Raw genomic sequence first — 23,272 nt, 5'->3', positions numbered from 1 at the left:
GTGACATAAGCACCTGTTGTACACGGTCACTAAGTTATATTTCGTTCCCAAGTATTGTGCGTGAGTGTGACACACATATACACACTGACACACACGCACACAACCCAGACAGAGAGATCCATTAAACTTAAAAATAGTTCAGGAATGTGTACGCTGACAGGCTGTATCAATTTTTAAATTGAAAAAAACCCATCTCTCTCTCTCTCTCTCTCTCTCTCTCTCTCTCTCTCTCTCTCTCTCTCTCCCTCTCCCTCTCCACACACACCCACACCATCGTTCTACTTCATTGTCACCAATCTACAGAGCAGGCACACACACACACACACACACACACACACACACTCATCCATCACTGAGACGTTCGTTTTGATGTATAAAGATTACGTGTAATCGTGTAGTTATGTTATGCTTCTGTATTCATGTCGGATATGTATGGCCGTTTTATTACGTAGTCGTGATCGCAGCATGAAATTACAAGTCTGCATCGTAACTTGTTCGTCTGTAACTGCGAATGAAACGATTGATGGTGAAGAGGGGGGGGGGGGGGGGGGGGGTGGTGGGGGTGGGGGTATGTGTAGAGAAACAGAACTTCAGAAGAGAGAGTAAGAGGTTTTTTCACCCAACGAAAGATGCAAGTTATGTATTTATTGAAATGTGTTTATTAGTATACATTTGCAATCAATCAGATAGCGTGTATTCATTCATAGTTAGTCGACTATTTAATCATTCGTGAAGAGTGTGTCAATGTCTAAGTGATCGAACTTATCAGTTTTAGCTGTTTGAGGAGTTACATAAAATCGAGCTATCATAAAGTTACCGTGGTGTTTGCATACATGTATGTTTTGTAATTGTACTACTGTATTTGCGAACTCAGATATATATTTGAGCACGAGACACAACGCGGACAACAGAAACAGGGCGTTAATTTTTGTTTTGAAAACATTTCATAAAAAAAGGAGTTCGATGAACAAGGTGCTACAGACAGGTTGATTGGAGGTGTGAGAAACTTAAGCCGGAGACTGCAGGGGGGGGGGGGGGGGGGGTCGTTGGCATGGATCCAGCAAAACCGTTGCTTTTTGGGCAGGGACGAGAGGAGTGTTTTGAGATTATGGTCCTTTTCAAGGCAGACATCTATTCTATACATAACGTGTATGTTTAATGAAAAATAAAAAATAAATCATTCTACGTAGTGTCAGGATGGCCGCGACGCGATTAATATTGTCTAGTGAAAACTTCCAGATGACAGGCTCATGACAGTTGTTTTTGAATACTGAATTATATGGATGATGCGTGAATGGTTTTTAATTTTTTTAATTTTTATTGCGTTGGATATCTTTCATTAGACCACTTGAACATTTATTTTTGCGTATTAAAATTTGATACATAGATGATGGACACTGCAAGAGGTTTGTGACTGATAATAGAGGTGGTATTGGCTACTTAGTTTCTGATGTCCGCACTTCGTGCTGGGGTATTTACATGGTTTCCAGTAGGTATTAATTTAGTTTTACTAAAGCCTGCTGGGACACAAGTAATGGGTTAGTGCATTTGTAAACAGGAATCGCTTGACAAGTGGCCCCCTTCATCCCCCCCTTCCTCGTCCTGATATGGCTCTGCGTAGTCGGCTGGACGTTAAGCAACAAATAAACAAACAAATTTACATGGTTACGTTGGTCGTCATGGTAACTAGAATGGTTGAAAAAGTGGCTAAGGCGAACTGATTAACCCTTTGATTGTGCATTTTCGTGTTTTTTGACAGCATGGTTGCCTGTAAGAAAATCTTCTGCTCTTTTCGTCTCGACTGGACAACTTAATAATTCTTTTCAGGCCTGTTTTTCTCTTTGTAAAGTCTGCTAATTCAATTCTTTATTTTATATAATTCACTGTCTTGCAAGACGTTATTTTCTCAGATGGTGGGGGGGGGGGGGGGATGATACTGCGCCCAGAGTCAGTGACTACTGGTGTGCTGGGTTAGATCTGACTGACCGCACGTCTCTTGTACCTACCATAACCGTTGAACGCCTGAAGATGATTCTGAAGATGATTCTTCTGCATTCGCAGACTGCAAACCCTACGAACACTCGGATTTCTTAGGACTAGACTTTAAGTTTAACGCCTTTAACTTTTTCCCACCGTATCACTTTGACAGCCTTACTCCGTAGAATTGTGTCTGTGTGTGTTTGACCTGAAGGTAATGAATTATAAACTCCTTTTGTTTTGTGGGTGTGTTTGAAGGGTAACAACAAGGGGTCGGAATGGACATGGTGTCGGGCCAGTCAGACTTACCTCCGGCCTGGAGCGGCAATGGGGAGGGCCAGCAGCCTCCCTCCACCAACGACTCTATGGGCAGCGACGACAAGATCGACTGTGTCGACGACCTGTCGGACGCCGAGGGTGTGTGGAGTCCGGATATTGAGCAGAGCTTCCAGGAGGCTTTGGCCATCTACCCTCCCTGCGGCCGCCGCAAGATCATCCTCTCCGACGAAGGGAAAATGTACGGTGAGTGTCAGGACATGGTCATGTGCGGAATTTGGCCACGGTCAGCCAGGTATCGAGCCGATGTCAGGGTTATCAGGCTCTTTTTTCCTGGCGGTTATATTTTGTGTTTTACATTCTTCACTTTTTGTACATGGAATGTGTGATGGTGTTGAAGAGATTCGCTATGAATGGTAGGAGAGGCAAGTACGTGTACTCTTTTATGAATCTTCAGGTAACTGCTCCTACCTTGGACGCTAGCTGTTCATCCTGTCTTTTTCCTGAGGAACAGTTGCAGGGTCTGTCTGTCATCAGCTGGCAATTAAGTTGTTTTTTCCCTTCAGTCATTAAAAGGCTTTTACGTTGTGATGGTGATTGATACGCACCGTACGTTGCATTGTGTTGTATGTATTGTGGTACACTGTATTGCCCGTGTTTACACAGGCTGTTACAGTGACAGAGAGATGAATGTCCTGCGAAAGACGAGTGTTAATAGGCAGTGTTAGCGAGGGAGGTGTGTGTCTGTGGTCTGGCGTGGCAGTATGAGTGATGGTTTGTCTGTTGTTTTAGTACAAGGACATACTGTATACATGCAATTGCTAGGGTATTCCGGTCTACAACCTGCAGTGGAACATCGTTTTACGATAGACTTAGGTGTAGGCGAATGTGTGTGTGTAAAAAAAAAAAAATTCTATTGGATTATGGTGTGTTTTTTGTTGACTCACATGCGAAGCAAAAGTGAGTCTATGTACTCACCCGAGTCGTCCGTCCGTCCGTCCGTCCCCCCCGTCCGTCCGGACGTCCGTCCGTCCGGACGTCCGTCCGGAAAACTTTAACGTTGGATATTTCTTGGACACTATTCAGTCTATCAGTACCAAATTTGGCAAGATGGTGTATGATGACAAGGCCCCAAAAAACATACATAGCATCTTGACCTTGCTTCAAGGTCAAGGTCGCAGGGGCCATAAATGTTGTCTAAAAAACAGCTATTTTTCCCATTTTTCCCATTTTCTCTGAAGGTTTTGAGATTGAATACCTCACCTATATATGATATATAGGGCAAAGTAAGCCCCATCTTTTGATACCAGTTTGGTTTACCTTGCTTCAAGGTCAAGGTCACAGGAGCTCTTCAAAGTTGGATTGTATACATATTTTGAAGTGACCTTGACCCTGAACTATGGAAGATAACTGTTTCAAACTTAAAAATTATGTGGGGCACATGTTATGCTTTCATCATGAGACACATTTGGTCACATATGATCAAGGTCAAGGTCACTTTGACCCTTATGAAATGTGACCAAAATAAGGTAGTGAACCACTAAAAGTGACCATATCTCATGGTAGAAAGAGCCAATAAGCACCATTGTACTTCCTATGTCTTGAATTAACAGCTTTGTGTTGCATGACCTTGGATGACCTTGACCTTGGGTCAAGGTCACATGTATTTTGGTAGGAAAAATGTGTAAAGCAGTTCTTAGTGTATGATGTCATTGCTAGGTTTAGTGAAGGTCAAGGTCATGTAAAGGTCAAGGTCAAGCATGTGAGTCGTATGGGCTTTGCCCTTCTTGTTTGATTTTTGTTACACCCTGGTTATTTTCACCCCCTTCCTCCCTCATTCCCTGGCATTCAGAATAGACTATAACGAATGTATTACTTATCTTTTTTCTCTTTCCCTCTGTTTCACAGACAGGCAGATTTTCTCTCTCACACTCTCTCTCCCCAGCACAAAATCCTCACACACTGACATATATACCCCCCCCCCCCCCCCCCGCCTCCTCATTTCCAGCCACCACCTCCTTCCGCCCACGGCCCCGGTTATCAGAACCACCAGTCCTGCTTTCTGTCTAGCATTTGCTAAGTAGAAAATGAAAGGTCTTCCTATTAGTCTTTTTATTTTTTTTACACCCTGGTTGTTTACCAAGCGCAAGAAGGGGGCTTAGGCAGGGGATCAAGGTGCTCTGTTTTCTCTCTCTCCCCTGCTCCTTCCTGTCCTCCTCCTCCAAGCCTGTCCGCCGACAACACGGGACTAAAACGCACACACCGAAACACACACCTGTTGCTACCTTTCTCACGTTTACCTGTAGCACCTAGCTTGCCCTCCCAGTCGCCCCGTCACACCTGGGGCTTTCCCCTCCTCTTCCGCTTGGTCCGCCTTTCATTTCCTTTCTTCTTTCTCCCTTCTTTTTCTTCACTCCATCATAACACCACCCCTCCCACCCCTCCCAACCCTCTTCCCTCTTCGTCTTCTACTACAGAGGGCTTGGGAACTGCGAGAGCTTTGCTGTCGAGATTTGATAGAGCGCCAGTCGCTATTGTTGTGTGATGGTGATGTGGTTTTATTAGGCCATGAATATATTGGTTTGAAAGGTTACAGGTACTGCCACAAGTCGGAAGAGGGTCACGGGGTTGGTTGGTTAAACCAATAGAGGCGATGTGTGATGAAGAAGTTGGAAATCCCCCCCCCCCCCCCCCGCCTCCCCTCCCGGACCGTATACAGAAGTACATACACACATGCACACGCATGTAAAACCACGCACGCACGCACAGAGAGGGGATGCGAGGATGGATAAAAGAGAGAGTGAGTGAGAGAGAATAACAATTTTGTTCAATCTTTTTCATTTGCGGTCTTCATTAGTGGTGTAGTTTCAAGTTTTATTATTGTTTATACAGTGTCTGAGTATGCTTATCATTGAAAACGTACTATAGCTCCTTTAAAATCACTGACTGGTTCTGTAGTGAAGCGTCACATGGTTTTAGCTGTCCCTGTGTTTGCTGTAACCCCGAATGATCATACATTCCGGTGTTGATTTTAAAAAGAGTCGTGTGATGCCGCTAAATACAGCCTTCTGCTAATTTCCATGCAGCCATGCATCAGTGAAGTTTAAGTCTTTATTTTTCAAGTGTAGATGAATTGGTGAGCACGTTTTGATTTTTGTGCTTCTAATATTTTTCCCAGCGATAGACACAGAATATATTGTTTGATGCAAATGTATAATGCTTTTGGGCGTCGCCTCTGGTCATGGTTATAATGAATTATAATGGACAGGTGCTTGGCTATTGAGTGTACAGTGGTCCTGTATTCTTTTGAAGTTATTGATTGATAACCAGGCGATACACGTAGATACATCTATGTATTCAGTTTTATTCTGAAATCGCCCGAGGAGAGTTTTGAGTTTGATCGGTTTTTGTTTTAATGGAGATTTATTTGCTGACGTGCTTCAACTTCGATTGAGATCTAAGTAAGCAGCAAGATGTGTTTGTTTTCTGACTGTCTGAATTCTGTATCGCTCTCTTTCTAAGAGCAAAAGGGCTTCTCTTGAAAAACATGGATTTGTAGAGAGAGAGAGAGGCGGGGGTCGTTCGCGGAACTGACTAGCCGAAGTGAAAGGATTTTAGTTGTATCCAGTCACGCCCCCCCCCCCCCCCCCCCCCTCCCACATGTCCCCATGCCTGCTTACGTATATATCTTAGAAGCCTCACCGACATCTATTATTTTACTCTGACACGGTGACTGTTCGGGCAACTAGTTGATAAATTGGCGTCATGCGTCCTGTATGGAATCAAAATAAAGTGCGCCTCTGTTTGTGTGTTTTGTGACGCGAAAAGCCTTGACGATGACTTCGTAACGTTATTGCCTGTCTTTTTAAAAACAATATAAGATGTTTGATGAGTTGTTGACAGATCAGCTTTTTTGTCGGTCCGAGGGGGACCATATCGTCTTTTGTTTCATATTTATTGACCAAGGCCGAAGGCCGCGGTCAATAAATATGAAACAAAAGTCGATATGCCCCCCGAGGACCGACAAAAAAACTGGTCTGACAACAAACCACCAAACATAGTTTTTGTCATCATTTTGGTAGTGAGAAAATAAGTGCAAAATCAACACAGGGAGCCATGCTTTGAAACACGAGTTCCGTTTTGATCATACATGTTTTGGGGCCCCACCACGTTGTTGCAATCAAAGCTGTCGTGTGAAAGAAACTTTCTGTTCATTTTAATTCATAAAATGCTGAGATAAGTATGTCAGGTTTGAGGATGCACATTTCTATTGGTTCCTGTTAGTATTTGACCCCCTCGGTTTTCAGTTGTAAATATCAAGCTTAGCGATCGAATGTGGAAGCTACGTTGAGTCAAAGGTCACAGAAGATTTGCATCGTGCAGCAAGGCACGTTGGGTCAAAGGTCACAGAAGATTTGCGTTGTGCAGCGAAGGAAAGAATCGCGATCTTGTTTCCGACTCATTGCCTCTTTGTTTGTCATTAGACCTGTCATTCTGCTTGCTCGGCTTTGTTAGATGTTTGCATATCTTGTTGCTATGTTCTTTGCTTTTATTATCATTTCTTATTTGCGCTTCGTTTATCGTTACAACGTCTTGTGCAAGGGTCAAAATGTGTGTGTGTCAGGGGTCAATTGGTTTGACTTGACGTTCGTGTATCTCCGAATGTCTGTGTATCGAAACATAGATACATGCACTCCATGACTTTGTAAGAAGACGGACGGGCGTAAGCGAACAAAGGAAGTGTCATGAACCATTTCATAGTTTTGTTCAAGTTGTGCTTTAAGATTTCTTCCATTTTAGTTTATTTATATCATACTCATTTTATGATGCTCAGGCTAGGTTTGTCCGTCAGTGTTCCTCTTAGCGTAAGCATTCAGATTCATTCCACATGTATATATGACTTCATGAGTACGCGTGTGTTTGTAAGCACGTGTGTATGTTAGGGTGTACGTTTGCATCGACTCGCTCGTATGTCACTCTCAGCAACGGGTTAAAAAAATGTTTAAAAAAAACCCTAACCAGAAACCCACATACATAGGCCTATAACTCGTTTTCCCGTACAGCACAATACTGCACCCTTATTTAAATAGGGTGGCCTTAGAGTTGGGGAGGTCATGGCATAAAAACTATAATAAAAACCATACCACACAATGGGCCGCAATCTTCATTTTTCCAGCGGACTTAGCTCAAGCGCAGTTACGCTTATGAAAACACGTTACAAGTTTCAAGTATCGTAGAGAGGGTGAGAAAAGCCGAAGTCATAACGGGCTCTTTTCAGTTGCGTGGCCCTGAGAACTGTTGTGTGGAGGACAAAAAGGGCCTCTCTGTTCACTGATATCGGGGTGGAGTGGGTCGGGCGAGACCATTCGCGAGGGGTACGTGTAAAGTACCCTCGATACACTGGCTTTAATTGACGGCACGTAACTTTCCACCACCCCTCGTATGAACCACCCGCTTTATCTCCGCACCCCACCCTTTCCCAGCGTTCCTCGCCTGTACCCCTTTTGTATTGAGTAGGCTTCACCCTGCGAGGTCAAGTGTGTGTGTTTCTCTCTCTCTCTCTCTCTCTCTCTCTCTCTCTCTCTCTCTCTCTCTCTCTCTCTCTCTCTCTCTCTCTCTCTCTCTCTCTCATTTATTTCATGAAGATTCTTCTGTGTTGTTTTTACTGTGAGTGTCATCAGGAACCCCTCCGCATCATAATAATAGGAGTTGACTTCATAACCGTGTACGTTATTTATCAGCACGGTTTATCGCAAGCATTTCTTTTGTTACAGTTTATCAGGTCAATGCAGGCACAAAATTCACGATGGTGTTTTGATGCGTTGAATTTGTATGTGTGTTGATATCATATCAGGTCTTTTTCCAGACTCCTTTCCTTTCAGGAAAGAACCCATTGTCCTCTGAAGACTCCTGACCTGATTTTTTTTTGCTATGCTATGCTAACTTGGTTTTTCCGTCCCCAGAACTAGTGTCTTTTTGGGACATGACGTGGTTATATGCTAGGTTTAGATTTTTGGAGGTCTTTAAATGGGGGTTCCGCAGTTATCAGATTTTTGCAAGACCCGTCAAGGGCGCACAGGAAAGAACAGACTGCCTGTGTTCACACCTGGCTCAAATTTATTGTCCATGAAATGTAAAGAGAGAAAATGGCACAGTGGACCCCTCCTTGTAAGACCAAAATAAATCTAAAAAAAATCAAGTCTTAGAAGGCCAGGAGGAGTCTTAAAATGGGGATAAATGCACAGAGGTTTAAACAGAGAATACGAGAAAACAGGAGGGTCGAGGGGGGGTGTCAGAAAATCGAGGGGGGAGGGGGGTGACTGGGTGACTGTAGAGGGTAAGCACAGCCCTGAGTAACAATGGCAAGCGTGATATTTGAACGCACACTGGGTGCATAGTTAATCAAAAGTCACAGCCAGGACCCACTGACATAAACAGGTGCGCGTGCATATATGCTCACACCGGAGACATAAAGTATATACACATTAGACACTGGCATTGTGTGTACACTTGCACCAGCCCTCCCCCCCTACGCCTGCCGTAGTGTGTACATGAAAACCTAACTTTTAAGTTGTGTGTGCAGGTGTGCGTTTTAATTCAGACGCAGAGAGAGAGAGAGAGAGAGAGAGAGAGAGCATGTTCGCACGCACGCACTCTCTCTCTCTCACACACACACCACACACTGTACGATTTTTTTTCATTTCATAGTATGAGAGTGGAGGGTTAACCTGCAAGGCCACACAGCCAGCCATTAGAAAGGAGAACAAGGCCCCTACTGTTGTACTACTGAAAGCTCACAGAGCCTTCCTTCTTTCTTCTTTCTTTCTTCCGTCTTTCTTTCTTCTTTTTTTTCTTTCTTTCTCTTCTATCCCTCTATCACTCCACTCTACACCCACAGTCCCGGACACCGAGGGGGGTTTTGAGAGTCTCTCGGCAGTCAGTACAGTGTGTGTGTGTAGCACACGATGACTCATCCGCCATGGCTGAGTAATGGCCCAAATTAGGGGGCTGTCAGGTGAAAGGTAAGGCCAACCACACACTCTACAGATCCCCCCCCCTCCCACACTTCTCGCCCGGGGCAGGTAGCAAAGCTAAGCTAGCTAAAGCAAGGGAGCACACACACCTATAGTCTGTTTCAACAACCACCACGGTGCGAAGTCTTACTTTTATCATGGCCCCTTCTGAGCAATAGGTGTTGTGAGCTAACAGTCTTGTGTTTGGGGGCGTTATTCTTCGTCTGAACTAGATTTGTCAGTCATTGGTGTTGTTGTTTTTTTTCAGCATAAAATTTGATGGTCAAATTTGTGTCACCTTCCAACAAGACTGCAGTTAATTTCACAGAGGTTTAGAAAAGCAATTTTGGTGAATATAAGACTCATTAACATGTTCAATATACATTGCAATCTGGCAGTTGATGTAGCACTTGAAATTGTTTTAGAATAAACAAAATTCAGTGTGGAGTAGTGAATGAGTAGAAGTTTGTTGATGGCTAATGTACCACAGGGGTCAAAAGTAGTTAAAACTATTGATACCCATAAACGCCACAAGAAAACAACAAAAACCAACATCTTTGTTGCCATTCAAATTACAATGTGGTACACATAAAGTCAGTCTGTGCAGCGGCCAATCTTTTCTGCAGCATCTTTACGTTTTTGTCTACTTCGTTGAAGTATAATCTCTGTACATTTACCCCCATTTTAAGACTCCCCCTTAGTGAAGACCTGATTTTCTCAGATTTGTTGAAGTCTGTAAAGGGGGGTTCCACTGTATTCCTCTGTTGTTGATCATGTCACTGTTACCCTGCCGTGTGTCTTGCTCCAGAGTCCTGTGGACGGGCCCATCCCACTTTCCCTTGCCCCTTTTCTTCACTGATCTACCAGCCTATCTCCTGTTTTATTGTTATGTCTCGCTTCCTGTTGTGTGTTTGTGTGGCCGTGTGCACCTACTGCCTACCTGTTTGCATTTGTCTGGTGTACTTTGCAGATGATTATGAAACGGCAGGGGTAAATTGGTGGGTCCTCTGAGAATGGGAAAGAAGGGCTGGGTACAGCGGAACCCTCCTATTGACACCTGAAAAATCTGATAAAATGAGACCTGCAATTGAAAATGAAGGGAGTCTGAAGATAGAGGTAGATGTACAGATGTTATCAACAGAAAATGTGTAAACTGGGGGGTGGTCTTAAAACAGGGTTTTCAGGTGGTTGGCTGTAAAGCAGGGATTATAATACATGGTCCTTCACAAGGAATACATAAATGTTGCTAGCTGGAAGGTTGCAAGTTGGCTTAAATGTAGAGGAAGACCCACAGACTGGGAAGACCCCTTGAGGACAATGATACATTGTTTGAGAAAGCAGAGTTTGATTATGTTGGTGTTTATTTACAAGGAGAGGGTTGTTTGTTTCTTTCTTTGTGTCAGGTGTGAGTTTGTGTTTCAGTTCTGTGACTTGTCTGTTGGGCTTCTAAATCAGGAAGAAGGCATAAAAGAGTCTCAAGGCAGGAGATCTTAAAATAGATATTTCACTGAATAGAGAATGGTCATTTGATTATTTCTTTACATTCTAATTGAAACAACTTTGAAAAAGAAAAATGTTATTGTTGGCTTGAATGAGAAAGATACATTTACAGATTAAAGGTTTACCAACTTGTAAATCAGCTGAATTAACTTGTTCCGTCTGCTAGACAGAACATGAACACGAGACAGACACACTGATTCGACTTGACACTGACAGAATAACACAAGTTATGATTCATAAAACTGTTCAACTCTGACAGCCAGTTGGCTTTATGAGTGAACTCCACATTAAAGAAATGCACAAATGCACAATTTTTTTTCTCTCTTCTATCTGTGCTGTGTTTATCAGTCAGTGAAGATCTGATAGCTTAGAATTGTGATTATGGCTTCTCTGGGCAGAAACTAGATCAATTAATGTTGTTTTTGAACGCAGCAGCTGAAGGATGTTTGTTGTGAAATGAATGTTGCCAATCGTTTCTATTTATTTACCTACATCTGCGGCTTTACATTCTCCCTCATTTCTCTACCCCCTCCCCCCCTCCCTTCTGATTTTCTCTCTCTCCTCCCTTCTTCATTCTTCTTTGTGCCTGCTTTCTATTTGCTTACTTTTCTTGAACTTTTGTTTTTGGATTTTGTCCACTGTGTCGGTCATTCTTTCGGTCATTCTTTCTTTCTTTTCCGCATAAAACCATCAACCTGTCACACATTTTGGGGAAGGGGGAAGATGGGTATGGAGAGGGGGGGGGGGGGGGGGGGGGGGGGGGGTGATGATAGTTGTTGGTTGTGTTGAAAAAAAAAATTCAAGGCAAGCATTTCATGATCCTTGAAGTAAAAATAAGTGAGTGGATTGGATGATGTTTTTCATCAGATGCATTGCATACCCCCAGGACATATTTGTCATCTTTTCGCAGCTTATATTTTTTGTAGATGTGTAAATATTTTTTCTACCCAAGTTGTTGACACCTTGAACTTGGTGGAATGTTCATTACTGAAAACAAATTCCATTCTTTGATAGCTTGAAGACATTCAAAATAGCTTGTCAAAGATTTGACCTTTGTAGTGTATGAGGGGTATTCTTTACATCAGCAACTGTTGATGCACAAGGTTCATGGAGAGATTTAAAGGCCCGAAACATAGAAAGGGTTAAGATGGAGGATAACATTAATATTTGATGTTTTAGAGGAGGAATGGTTTGTATTATCTTGTATGGCCATTACATTTCCATTCTCTTGGTATGACAAGTTTCAAGAGGGAAATTATATTCAAGCTGTGTTTATTCTACTTTAGAACTGCATGTTTGAAGAATGATTGAATTGTTTGTTTTGGATAGTGAACACACTCTGCCCCTCCTCCCCCCTTTCCAGCTAGAGTGTTATGGTCAGCTGCTGACAGTCTCAGCAAAAGAAAGAGAGAAGTCCCAGAGCACTAAATACGTGGTTGAGATTTTGAAATGTAAAATTGAGGGTTTAAAAACATGTCACAAATTTTGCTCAGTTCACGAAAGGAAAGTCAAAATGAAATACATGTATAATTAATAGAATTGAATTAAAAGGCACTCCTTTCTCACTTCATTACAATGTTGGTGTTAACACTTGTAACAAATACCCTGGTGACTAACACACTTCTGCTGCTTGGTTCAATTAAGGTTACTTCAGGCGTGTCCTGTCCTGCATGCACCCACCTACCTGTTATGCAGGTTTCAAGGAAAACTCTAGATGCACAGATTCCCCAGGCACACACTAGTCTAATGGGAGTGGTGATCTCTCTCTCGTTCTCTCTCGTTCTCTCTCTATCTCTCTCTTACTCTCTCTCTTTCTGTGTGTGTGTGTGGCAATTTTGTCTGATGGGTTAAGACATAAAATTCACCGAAGCATGGAGGCTATGGCAATATCCTGCCTTGCATTTACACTAACTTGAATATGATTTTACTGACGATCATGCATATAGAGCAAGTTGTCCAATAAGGAGGACAGACCTGAAACTTCAAAAGAATTGAAAATGATGGATCCTGATTTGTGAAATTGCTATCGATTAAAAAAAATTCCTAGCCTGTTGTTTTATTCTTTTACAAAGTGATCACAAGGACAGTCATCAGTATTATAGAAAACAGTGACAAACCTACAGCTTTGAATAATGTCTTCAGGATGAAAAGTGAGTGTGCCATGTTTTCAGTAAACAGGTATTAGGCCAAGAAAAAACTAAATGTTTCCGTTTCCCCAACCAACCCAAATTTTCCCTCCTGAACCTAGAATTTTTTTTTCTACCCTTTAAAAATTTGTCTTTGTTGATTAAACTGTTAAAATGACAAAAGTCGATTTTGGGAACTTTACAATGAAAGTTACTCTTCTCCAACATCTAGGGGACACAGCTCGCATGATTTCAGGACACGCATGCTTCAGGACACGCATGCATGTGAAAATAAAAAACAAACTGCTATTAAAAAAAGTACAAAATGGCAATGGATCCTAATTCTTTTGGCCTTGTCATCAGAAACAAACTTTTTGTGTGTGCCTTACCTTGAAGACAACAATTATCCATTGCACAAATACCAGTTGTTCGGTCACAGCACCCAGTCCAACAAAGGTGTCTATACATAGCATCACCTTTATTATTATATTGTCAGATATATAATCAAAAGACTGATTGAATGAAGATTTATTTTCGGGTAATCCTACGTGTATAAAAACTGTACTAATAAAAGAAGTTTCTTGTTAACAAGAATACTGTATTATTGTAGTTGCAGCCAGTGATGAAGGTGAAAATGGCTAACAGTCAGTTCATTACATAAGGTATTGATTCAACATTGGTTTTACCTTCTTTGACCCATGTGACCTGAGAGTCTGACTTAGACATCTGGCCGAGACTTGAAAAGATGTGTGTTTGTGCATTCATTAAAGTATGTACAGTGGAACCCCCCTTTTAAGACCCCCCATTTTAAGACTCCCTCCTTTTTAAGACCTTGTTTTCTCAGACTTTCTGTTCATAACCTCTGTAAATTTACCCCCATTTTAAGACTCCCTCCTTTTTAAGACCTGATCTTCTCAGATTTTTGGAGGTCTTAAAAGGGGGGTTCCACTGTAACTAAAATGGATTGATATGTAAATGTTATCTTTGGTATAGGGTATAGTAATATACAATGACTTTTTTCTGCTGTTTCAGGTCGCAATGAGCTCATTGCCCGTTACATCAAGCTGCGCACAGGCAAGACGCGCACGCGCAAACAGGTGTCATCGCACATACAGGTGCTGGCCAGGCGAAAAGCCAAGGAGATCCAGTCGCAGCTTAAGGTCAGGTACCCCCCCGGAGACCCACAGGTGAACCCCGTTTAGAATCTCAGTTCCATGAGTGGCACTGCTTTTTTTTCTAATTGGTCCATCCTTTTTTACGGGGACGTCTTTTTTTTTTTAACACCTCCACCTTCACCACCACTGCCACACCTTTGATCGTTTCTGCTTAGCTTAATTTTTTTCTAACTTTTGTGTGTGTTGTACGTCTTCACTGAACATCACTGGGTTGGTATTTTGGGTGTTGTAAATATCCACTTTTGTTTTATTTAGCCACTGCTGTTTTGTGTTTGATACTTGCACTGTCACTGCAATTTCCTACACTGTTGTTACTGGTCTTAGATAAATTACAGCCACCAAATCAGTTCTCTTGTTTTTCGTATGAGTAGTTTTTTTTTTTAAAGAGAAGTCAAATGAGCGGCAAACTAACTAAACGGAGAATAAAAGAAAAAAAGGATCAAAGAAAGTTTAGCGTGTCATTCATGAGAATTGACACACTCTTTGCCTTATTTTTATGCTGAATTTAATAATTATGAATCAATATTTGGCCTTTGACAGTTGCTTTTATTTTAGCAAGTACAGTGCATCCAATTCTGTAATGCGTTTTCCACCAGAAAATGGAGCTTTTTTTCTTAAATGGAATTGTAATAGACAAGCACATTCTTTTGTAATCATAATTTGTGCAGATCAAAATATCACAGAAGTAGTCATGGTTTGAGTGGTAATAAATTAAGGGAAAGGTTTGTACATTCAGTTTATTGTATTCGTTTGCTGCTTTTCTCATTTGTCATCAGCTGGGATCTCTGTCTCATTCTCACAGCTCTACGACACTTGCAACTAACCATCCCCCCCCCCCCCCCCCCCCCCCCCCCCCCCCCTGTTCAGTGCTACGTTTTGGTCATCCTTTTTGGATAGTAGATGTTTTTTTTCCCCTATTTGGTGCTATCTGTAGGACAAGCTTTCTGTTGGCCTCCGACATCTTTAGGTTCGCTTATTATGTGTGTGAAGTGTCAAGATAAATTAACAGATTCAGTGCTGTATTTAATAGCCTGAATTTGTCAACGACTGGTCTTTTATGAGTTATGCTTGGAAGCTCTTGTCACTTTTGATGCGGAAAGAGTTTAGATTTGCAAAGAGTAATGTTTAAACTGAAGAAGATGTTTAAAACAGATGAAAGCGTGCAAAGGTGATAAGTCTATGCTTACTTATAATTTTCTTTTTAAAGTGAAGTGTTTTTGAAAGGCAAGAATAATTTACTTGAGTGCTAACTTGACTCTTTTCTTTTCTTTTTTTAATTTTATGTTTTGACTAGTTAGGTGGGAACGTTCCTAGATTTATTATTTGTTCTTTTAGTTGTAGCCATTGTGGGTAAACTTAAGGGCTTCAACTGAAACTGGTAGAGATTTTATGCATTGAAGATGAAGAAGGCAGGACTTTTTTTTCGCTTTCTTACTAACTTTGATGGTGACTGCTCACAGTGTGTTGAAATTGATATTAGATTTCATTGCAGTCCCTCTCTGCTCAGACTTTGTTACTGTAAATATTAAATTGCAAAGATTGTCAGATAGAAGATGTCGGACAGATATGTTAGTGTATACTGTGCCTTTAGCTAGGAATTGTGGAGGTGTGAATTGGACTGGTTTATATGATTGAAGCCAGGAAAACAATGTTAGTGTATGAGACTGAAAGGAAGATTGTTCAAGTCTTTTAGAAGAGATTTTGATCAGCCTTTGATGTGTGGAGAAGAAGAGAGAAAAGATCAAAAATGGATGTTTTGTATTTCCTGCACACGAAGTACACATTATGTATCCCATACACGAGTCTTCTAGTACACAACATTCACACAGATAACTGAACTTCTCCAATGATAATGGACCACTCTAGTAAAAATCGTCCATTCCTTAGCACATGTCAATAAGTAATAATCACAGATACAGATCTATATATTTGAAACCATCACTCTCTACCTTGATCAATCGCAAGTGTTCAATGGCTTGTTTATGTGCTGAATGCATGCCATTCCCAGTCAGCGTTGCTATTGCCCGAGGGGGGAAATTGTTGTGTAAAAGATGGATGTTGCATTTTAGGCCCATCTTAATTAATGCAGCCTTAGTCACAAACTTGCGAAGACATGAAATTATTCGCATTGCGAGTGATGCGCTGTCTGACATATTGAATATTGATGTACGTAAAACGCACAGTATTTGTGTTGTGTTAGTTGTTTTTTCCGAAATAGTGGAGTTATTCAGCAGGATTTATGTACTGCAGGAAAGCTTTAGTTAAGTTTATTTGGAGAGAGTGTGTAAGAGCTTATTCCTCAGCGAAGGAATGTAGTGTGTTGGATGTAGTAAGTTTATGAACATATGTTACCAGCCTGTAGCTGTCTATGTAATGACTGTGTTATGATTCTGTGTATGAAATGTTGTCATGAAGTCGCATTCAGAACTAATTTCATGTTTCGGGAGTCTTTGCTTTGGACCAAGTTAATGATTAAATTGTCTGATACTTCAAGATAGTGTTTCGGTTTTGAAGTCAGCACAGTTTAGGAGTTCATAGGGTTATGATTGTTGTGTGTATATTTTTGTATCAAGGTAGCGTTTATGCATTTAAATCAGCGCAGCTGAGGATCTCATAGCATAATGATTGATATTGTCAATATTCTTGTTTATCCAGACGTATTATGTTCTCTTAAAACAAATTGCATGGGATTGACAAACTCATAATCAGATGAGGCCATACTGCAATGACAAGAACAAGTAACAAAATGATAGGATTCACTGCATAAAATTGGAAGATCTGTGTGCAGTTCCTACATGTGATATGCGCAAGATTAGAGAAACCAAATTGTTTTAATGTTTTCTCTGGCATCTGTCCATGAAAGCATACAAAAATGAATTTAGCTGACCAGCATGCATATAACTGTAACTCATGCAATGATAAGAAACCTCCCTTTTCTCTACTCCAAGAGATCAACCTAAGTTTTTAAATGAACTTGAAACAAAATTTGTGGCAGTGAAGATGTACACAAGTTGACGTTCCACGTCATTAGCTAACCAGAGTGCACAATGCATGTGCAACAATGGGAGATCCCGGCTTCAACAGACCAAACATTATGATTATCCTGGTGTCCTTTTGTGTTCTCTTTTTGTTGTTGAAAGTATTGCATAGGATTGGAGGATCTTTGCACACTTCCATTGTTTGATACTTCCCAGGCATACTGGACGTAAAAACCTGTTTACGTTTTCTCTTGAAACTCTCTGACCATGAAGGTGTACAATAAATAATGTTTCTCGACCAGTGTGCTTAACGACATAGATACAGTGGAACCCTCAATGGAACCCCCGATTTAAGACTACCTCCTTTTTAAGACCTTGATTTTTCAGATGTTCTCTTGATAACCTGTGTGAATTTACCTTGAGTTCAAGACTCCCTCCTTGTTAAAACGTGATTTTGTGAGATTTGTGGAGGTCTTAAAAGGGGGGTTTCATGGTACAGGCATACAAAATATTTGTATCTTGAATAATGAATTCACTGGCACCTGCAATAACGGAAGATGGTCATCTGTGTGTGCCCCAACAGACCAACCTGCAAGACCAGGCGGCGCGGGACAAGGCCTTGCAGCAGATGGCCTCCATGTCCTCCGCCCAGATCGTCTCGGCCTCCGCCATCCACAACAAGGCCATGGGCCAGGGCCTCGGTCTCCCACCTGGCGTCGCATCCTCCAGGACGTCCTACCCGGGCGCGCCTTCCGTGAGTTGAGCTGGCCTTGTGCATTTAAAAAAAAAAGTTTTTAGGGAGATTGTTGTCAGACTCGAGTAACCATGAAAATAGAGTATGACAATATTGACTACTTTAATGGCAGGGTAGGAAATGGTCATATACGCACAAATCCATTCTTGGGAAATTCATCGTATGTCCTCTAGCTTCTTACCCTGGCACGCGTTTAAGGAGTTTTGCTGGTCTTTTCGAATTTTGTTGTAGTTTTGGGATTAGAGCACCCGTAAAAAGGGAGTAAGTGAATGATATTGTGTCGCAAATTATCAGATTTCAGGCATATGCAAAGCCCCAGAAATCATACATGCTATAATGTCCTCAATTCACATAGAGATTTTTCTGTAATCTAAGTATGCTAGCAACAGCAACTACCTTCTGAATATGTATCACTTCTTATGAAAAGTCAATTTCCAAATAGGGTTAGAGCCTACGTGCAACATTGTGCTAGACAAAGAGTGTGGGATGTGAGCAAAGTGACGCAGATGCTCTTCTTACGCCAGACTTCCTGCAGCCACAAATATGAATGTGCTGAAATGTGTTAACAAGATTCACAGTTTTATTCTTTTTCTTTCATTGTTAACACAGTTTTAAAAATACTGTGAAAAAGACTACAGCATGTTTGTCACTGTCAGTGAACATTTCCTTTAGTGGTGCCATTCATAGGCCCTTGTGTGGGAGGAAAGGAAATGCACTGGATCTGCTGCCTCAAAGTTCCTCAAAGACTAGGTATCTGCGGAAATTTGAAAGCAAGATTCACAGTTTTATTCTTTTTTTGGTCACAGTTTATACAGTAAATACAGCAAATGTTGGCATGTTTCCGGTAGGTTCTTGCCATTGGAGATACGGAGGAGGTCGACAAAAATTGCTTTCTCAAAGTTCCTCAGACTCTCAGTAAAGATTTGCTAAAATGAGTTCACAAGATTCAGAGCTTATTTTATTTTCCAATGGGAAGATTCAGTCCACAACCATTTTCAGTCACCCTGCTATATATGCAGCCATGCGCGGGAGGATTTTGAAGTGAAGCATCTTGGTGAAGGGATGATTAGATTCAGGCGGCTATATGAGGAGGTTACCATGGAAATACAGGATGAAATAGAAACACTGCTGATCATACTTGATTGGTCATCAAATAACTGCTGCTTATTTTTGTCCAACAGCTTAGTTCAAACCAGGAACGCACCAGAACGATGGCACAGGACTGAGCAAGAGCTCTGCAGTCATACATCTTTTTTTATGAATTGTTTTTAATTTTTTCCCTGCTTAACCCCCCCCCCCCCCCCCAATCTTCCTTCAATCCTGTGTCTTCTTCCCTACCTTGCCCTACCCCAAAAATGAAATTATTTGCTGTCCACAGACATGAATTAAAGTTCTCAATGTTTTTGTTACAGATTTGGCAACCTGGTTTGGGACAAGGAGAGTAAGTATTATTTTCCTCCTCTTGCAATCTTTTTTTTTAACAGGTGAAATGCAGTCAAGTTGATTTAGTATGTTTCTTAGGATAACAGTACAGCAATACATAAATATGTGTGTGTGTGTGTGTGTGTGTGTGTGTGGTTCTGCATCCACAAATAAATTATATTCTTCTAAAAGACTGGGTTAACATTGTTATCATGTAGAACTGTTATTTTCTTTTGTTCTGTTTTGCCTTTGAAGAATTTTTTTTTATACCATCCCCAACTCATTTTGTTCTTCCAGCGTGAAGCCATTTGGAGGTGGATACGGATTTGAAACCAAACTGGGGTCTGGCATCCCTGGTGGGGACATGGGGCCGGCATGGCAAGGGAGATCAATCGCAGGCCCTAAGCTTAGAATGGTGGAGTTCTCTGCCTTCTTGGAACAACAAAGAGACCCCGATTCAGTGAGTTTCATATTATCTTTACAATTACAGGGATTGCTTTAATCGAAAATGTCTGGTTTGTTACTGGTAAAATCTCAAAATAAAAGAAATTATATTGGCCATCAGACATACTTATGCTTTAAGTAGAAATTTTTGGTGGGTCCAGTGTTACCTGCCATGAAAGGACACCCTAGGGACCAACCAAAAGTGTCCCTACGTGGCAGGTGGTCTGCCATGACAGGTATAATTTGGTCATGCAAATGGGCAGGAGAACAGTGTCTTTTTGTTGGCTTGTTTACCTTCTGAAATTTTTGGGAAATATCTGTGTGTTAAAATTTAAAACATTTTCCTTTGGTTTTTTTCAGTATCACAAACACCTGTTTGTTCACATCGGCACAAACGCTACCTACAGTGATCCCATGCTGGAGGTAAGTACATGTACTATACATGTGGTTGTTTTGGGCAGTTTCTGTTGGCAGGACGTGAAATGTAAAGTCCAGGCCATCATAGGTGCATGCAACTAGCAGGGATGAGATTCTTCCGCCAATTGGCGGAATTCCGCCCAAAAGTTCGTTCCCAGGACCATTTTTCTGAATCGTCTAAATCCGTTGAGAAAAAATGGGGGGGGGGGGGGGGGGGGGGGTAGAGTAGTTGTTGTGGTTCCATTGGATTCGATCTGTAAAGTCGATTTTCCAGATCAAATCTCCGATAAAATAATGACTACATAACCTCCGTTTTGAAGGAAGTGGACCTTCGACCCGAATATGAACTTTCCATTTGGGACTAAGTTTCCCTTTCACCGAGTGTCTTCATTCCGAAAATTCATAAACGGGCTGATTCAGCTGTCGGCTTTAGCCTGCTTAACAAAGATGGCGTCGGTGAGAACATTGACGGAAAGCGAACATGTTTTGGCGTCGGAGATCGACCAGGGTGTGAAGAATAAGTGAGTTCCGAAATGGCAGGAAGAAATCGTCACGTCTGATCTACGCGGGAGAAAACTGTCGCTCCGACTTGGAGATTCTATTAAAAAGTTGACTGTTCCGGGAAAGGAGAGATGTGCATGAATTAATTATAGTGTACTGGCTTTCGTCTTCAGAGCTGCAATTGTGGCCGCAGTTTACTTCCCTCTAAACTATTAGTACTTCTCAGTTCAGCACATGGCACTCAAGCAATTTATTTAGGTCCAGTTCTTTTATCAATACCTTACGAGCACCATTGGTCATTGTGCAAGTAAATTGTGCCGTTTCTAAAATTTGTGAAAATTCCTGAGCTAAAGTTACTTAAATTTTGCACATATGACTGACAAAATGTTGTATGCTTCTACTGCTCGGACTCATTTCCAAGTCTTTTTTTACGGTCAAAGTGTCAAAAAAGCTTCAGCTTCAGGGGGCTTTGCCCCCTGACCCCCACCAGGGGCATTGCTCCTGGACCCCACTGGAGGCATTCAGCGGACCCCAGACCCCCGCCAAATAATTTCCTCCCAAAACACTTTTAGGGAATCTCATCTCTGAACTAGGCGTGAAGACTAATTAAGGGTAGCAGGGACATTGCTAGGATTCCTCTTGTTCTTCAAATTTGCACAAATATGGCCACCAAAGTGTCAGTAACTTTTCAGAAATTTAGCAGTCTGTGGCGCGACCTTTTTCCCAAAGTGTAAAAGTTTTTTTCCCAAAATGTCAGCAACGTTTTTCCCCGACTGTTGGGAGGTTAAGAAGAGCATAGAAGAGAATTTCTCTGCCTTTTTCATGGTTGCGTAAGACACTTGGTGAAGTAACTCTTACAGTGGTTAAGAGAACAAAGGAATTTCGGTGCCGTGGTCGGGCAGCGGCTCACCAGTGTCGATTGGCTAATACAAACTGTCACATTTCTGCTGAAACACATAAGAAGTTCAGACCGCTTCTCAACACATCTTAAACTTTGACTGCTTTATGCGTTTTGCTCCTCTCGACAGCTTTACCAGCCATGAATAAAACGACTTTATGTCTCATTATCTTGAAGTTTCTTTTGTCTGCTCGGTCACTCACTTACCCAATGTAAGCCAGCTTTACCACTTTTGCTGCTCGGTCACTCACTTACCCAATGTAAGCCAGCTTTACCACTTTTGAAACTCTATGATAAGTCACACCTAAAGGTGTCAGCGCATGTATTGATTGCACAAGATAGGCATATTTTACGACTATTCAAATGTAAAATGAGATTGAAGTCAAGTTCGTCAGAATGGCCAGTCCCATAAATGTTGTTTCTCTCAGCAAACAGAACTTCTGTTCGTTGAGATCGGAAGTCACATGTACTCAAAAAGGTCTGACGTTTTACAACGGAAAATGGCAATGAAATGAATGTTGTAGCGCTTCTTAATCTGGCTTATAACTGCTGATGGTGAATGACATCTCCTGGTGTATAGGACGGGGGATGTGAGTGGCAAGGGTTGCAGGAGTAGGTTCATGAATTTTAAATGTGCACATGCATGATCTACTGTGCTTAACCTGCTTATACATATCTGTAGTACTATATTGTATGTAGTGTAATGGCTTATACATATCTGTAGTACTATATTGTATGTAGTGTAATGGCTTATACATATCTGTAGTACTGTATTGTATGTAGTGTAATGGCTTGGTTCCACTGCAACGCTGGTTATTGGCAGCCCACATTTGTAACCTTACTAGCCTGACTTGCATTTCAGGCTGTTGACATCAGGCAGATCTATGACAAATTCCCAGAGAAGAAAGGGGGCTTGAAGGAACTCTACGATAAAGGGCCACAACCTTCCTTCTTCTTGGTCAAGTTTTGGGTACGTTTTTTCCCGTTTTCTCCATCACCTCCTCAGAATGTAACATAGGCTGTGCAAACGTAGAATGTACATTCTTTTACATTTTTCTTTTCTTTAAAGCTGACTTTGAATTGCATACATGAGTTAAAACTGATTGCTTTGATATTAATTGGCAGATCAAGGCTAATTACAGTATGTTGAACACAATAGAATAAGTGTTTGTCAGGTTTTATGTTTAGCTTTGAATTTAAACAGAACTGATGTTATTTATAAATGTGAGTATATGTTCTGGGTATTTGTTAAAACCATGCAATGTTGACTGTTGACAGGCTGACATCAATACAAATGTTCAAGATGAGACAGGAGCATTCTATGGTGTCACAAGCCAGTGAGTTTCTCTTGGGCGCACCTCTGCCTTTCTCCCTATCTTTCTCCTGATGCAGGCAAACACGCACACATGTGCACACACACACACACACACAGTCACACGCACCAGCACACACACACATACACACACACACACACACACACACACACACTGTACACACACACACACACACACACACACACACACACACACACACACACACAGGTGCATGGGTGGGGGCACTCGTTTTGATAAATGCACTGTTTATCTTCATTCTGCTTGAATTAGTAGTGCCATTTAAGTGTTGAATGCTCTATTCTTCCTTTACATTTTTTCTTTGGTGTTTGCATGCATGTGTCAGTAATTGTAATGTAGATGGTATAAGTTTCTATTGCATTTGTATAAAAAATGTTTTGTCTCCTGCCATATTTAAATTAATCTCCTGCGTACAATGAACGTTACATAATATTTTCTT

General features: G+C 41.5%; 1 protein-coding gene across 3 annotated transcripts in view; it reads left to right on the top strand.

Moving 5' to 3' along the window:
* The window catches only part of LOC138962532 (transcriptional enhancer factor TEF-1-like), a 38,936-nt gene that overhangs the window by 5,480 nt on the left and 10,184 nt on the right, over nt 1-23,272 (top strand). For 2 of the 3 annotated variants that reach the window (XM_070334371.1, XM_070334372.1), the window contains exons 2-9: nt 2,236-2,499; nt 13,925-14,079; nt 17,629-17,799; nt 19,212-19,240; nt 19,519-19,681; nt 20,026-20,088; nt 22,344-22,451; nt 22,760-22,818. In XM_070334371.1, the coding sequence (XP_070190472.1) occupies nt 2,256-2,499; nt 13,925-14,079; nt 17,629-17,799; nt 19,212-19,240; nt 19,519-19,681; nt 20,026-20,088; nt 22,344-22,451; nt 22,760-22,818 (992 nt within the window). In that variant the 5' untranslated portion in view covers nt 2,236-2,255. The remainder of the gene's footprint in view (nt 1-2,235; nt 2,500-13,924; nt 14,080-17,628; nt 17,800-19,211; nt 19,241-19,518; nt 19,682-20,025; nt 20,089-22,343; nt 22,452-22,759; nt 22,819-23,272) is intronic. The other variant, XM_070334373.1, reaches the window with a different exon arrangement.

Source organism: Littorina saxatilis, linkage group LG3 (genome assembly GCF_037325665.1).
Source record: "Littorina saxatilis isolate snail1 linkage group LG3, US_GU_Lsax_2.0, whole genome shotgun sequence".
In the NCBI taxonomy this organism is placed as follows: domain Eukaryota; kingdom Metazoa; phylum Mollusca; class Gastropoda; order Littorinimorpha; family Littorinidae; genus Littorina; species Littorina saxatilis.
This window is presented reverse-complemented; position numbering and strand designations above follow the sequence as displayed.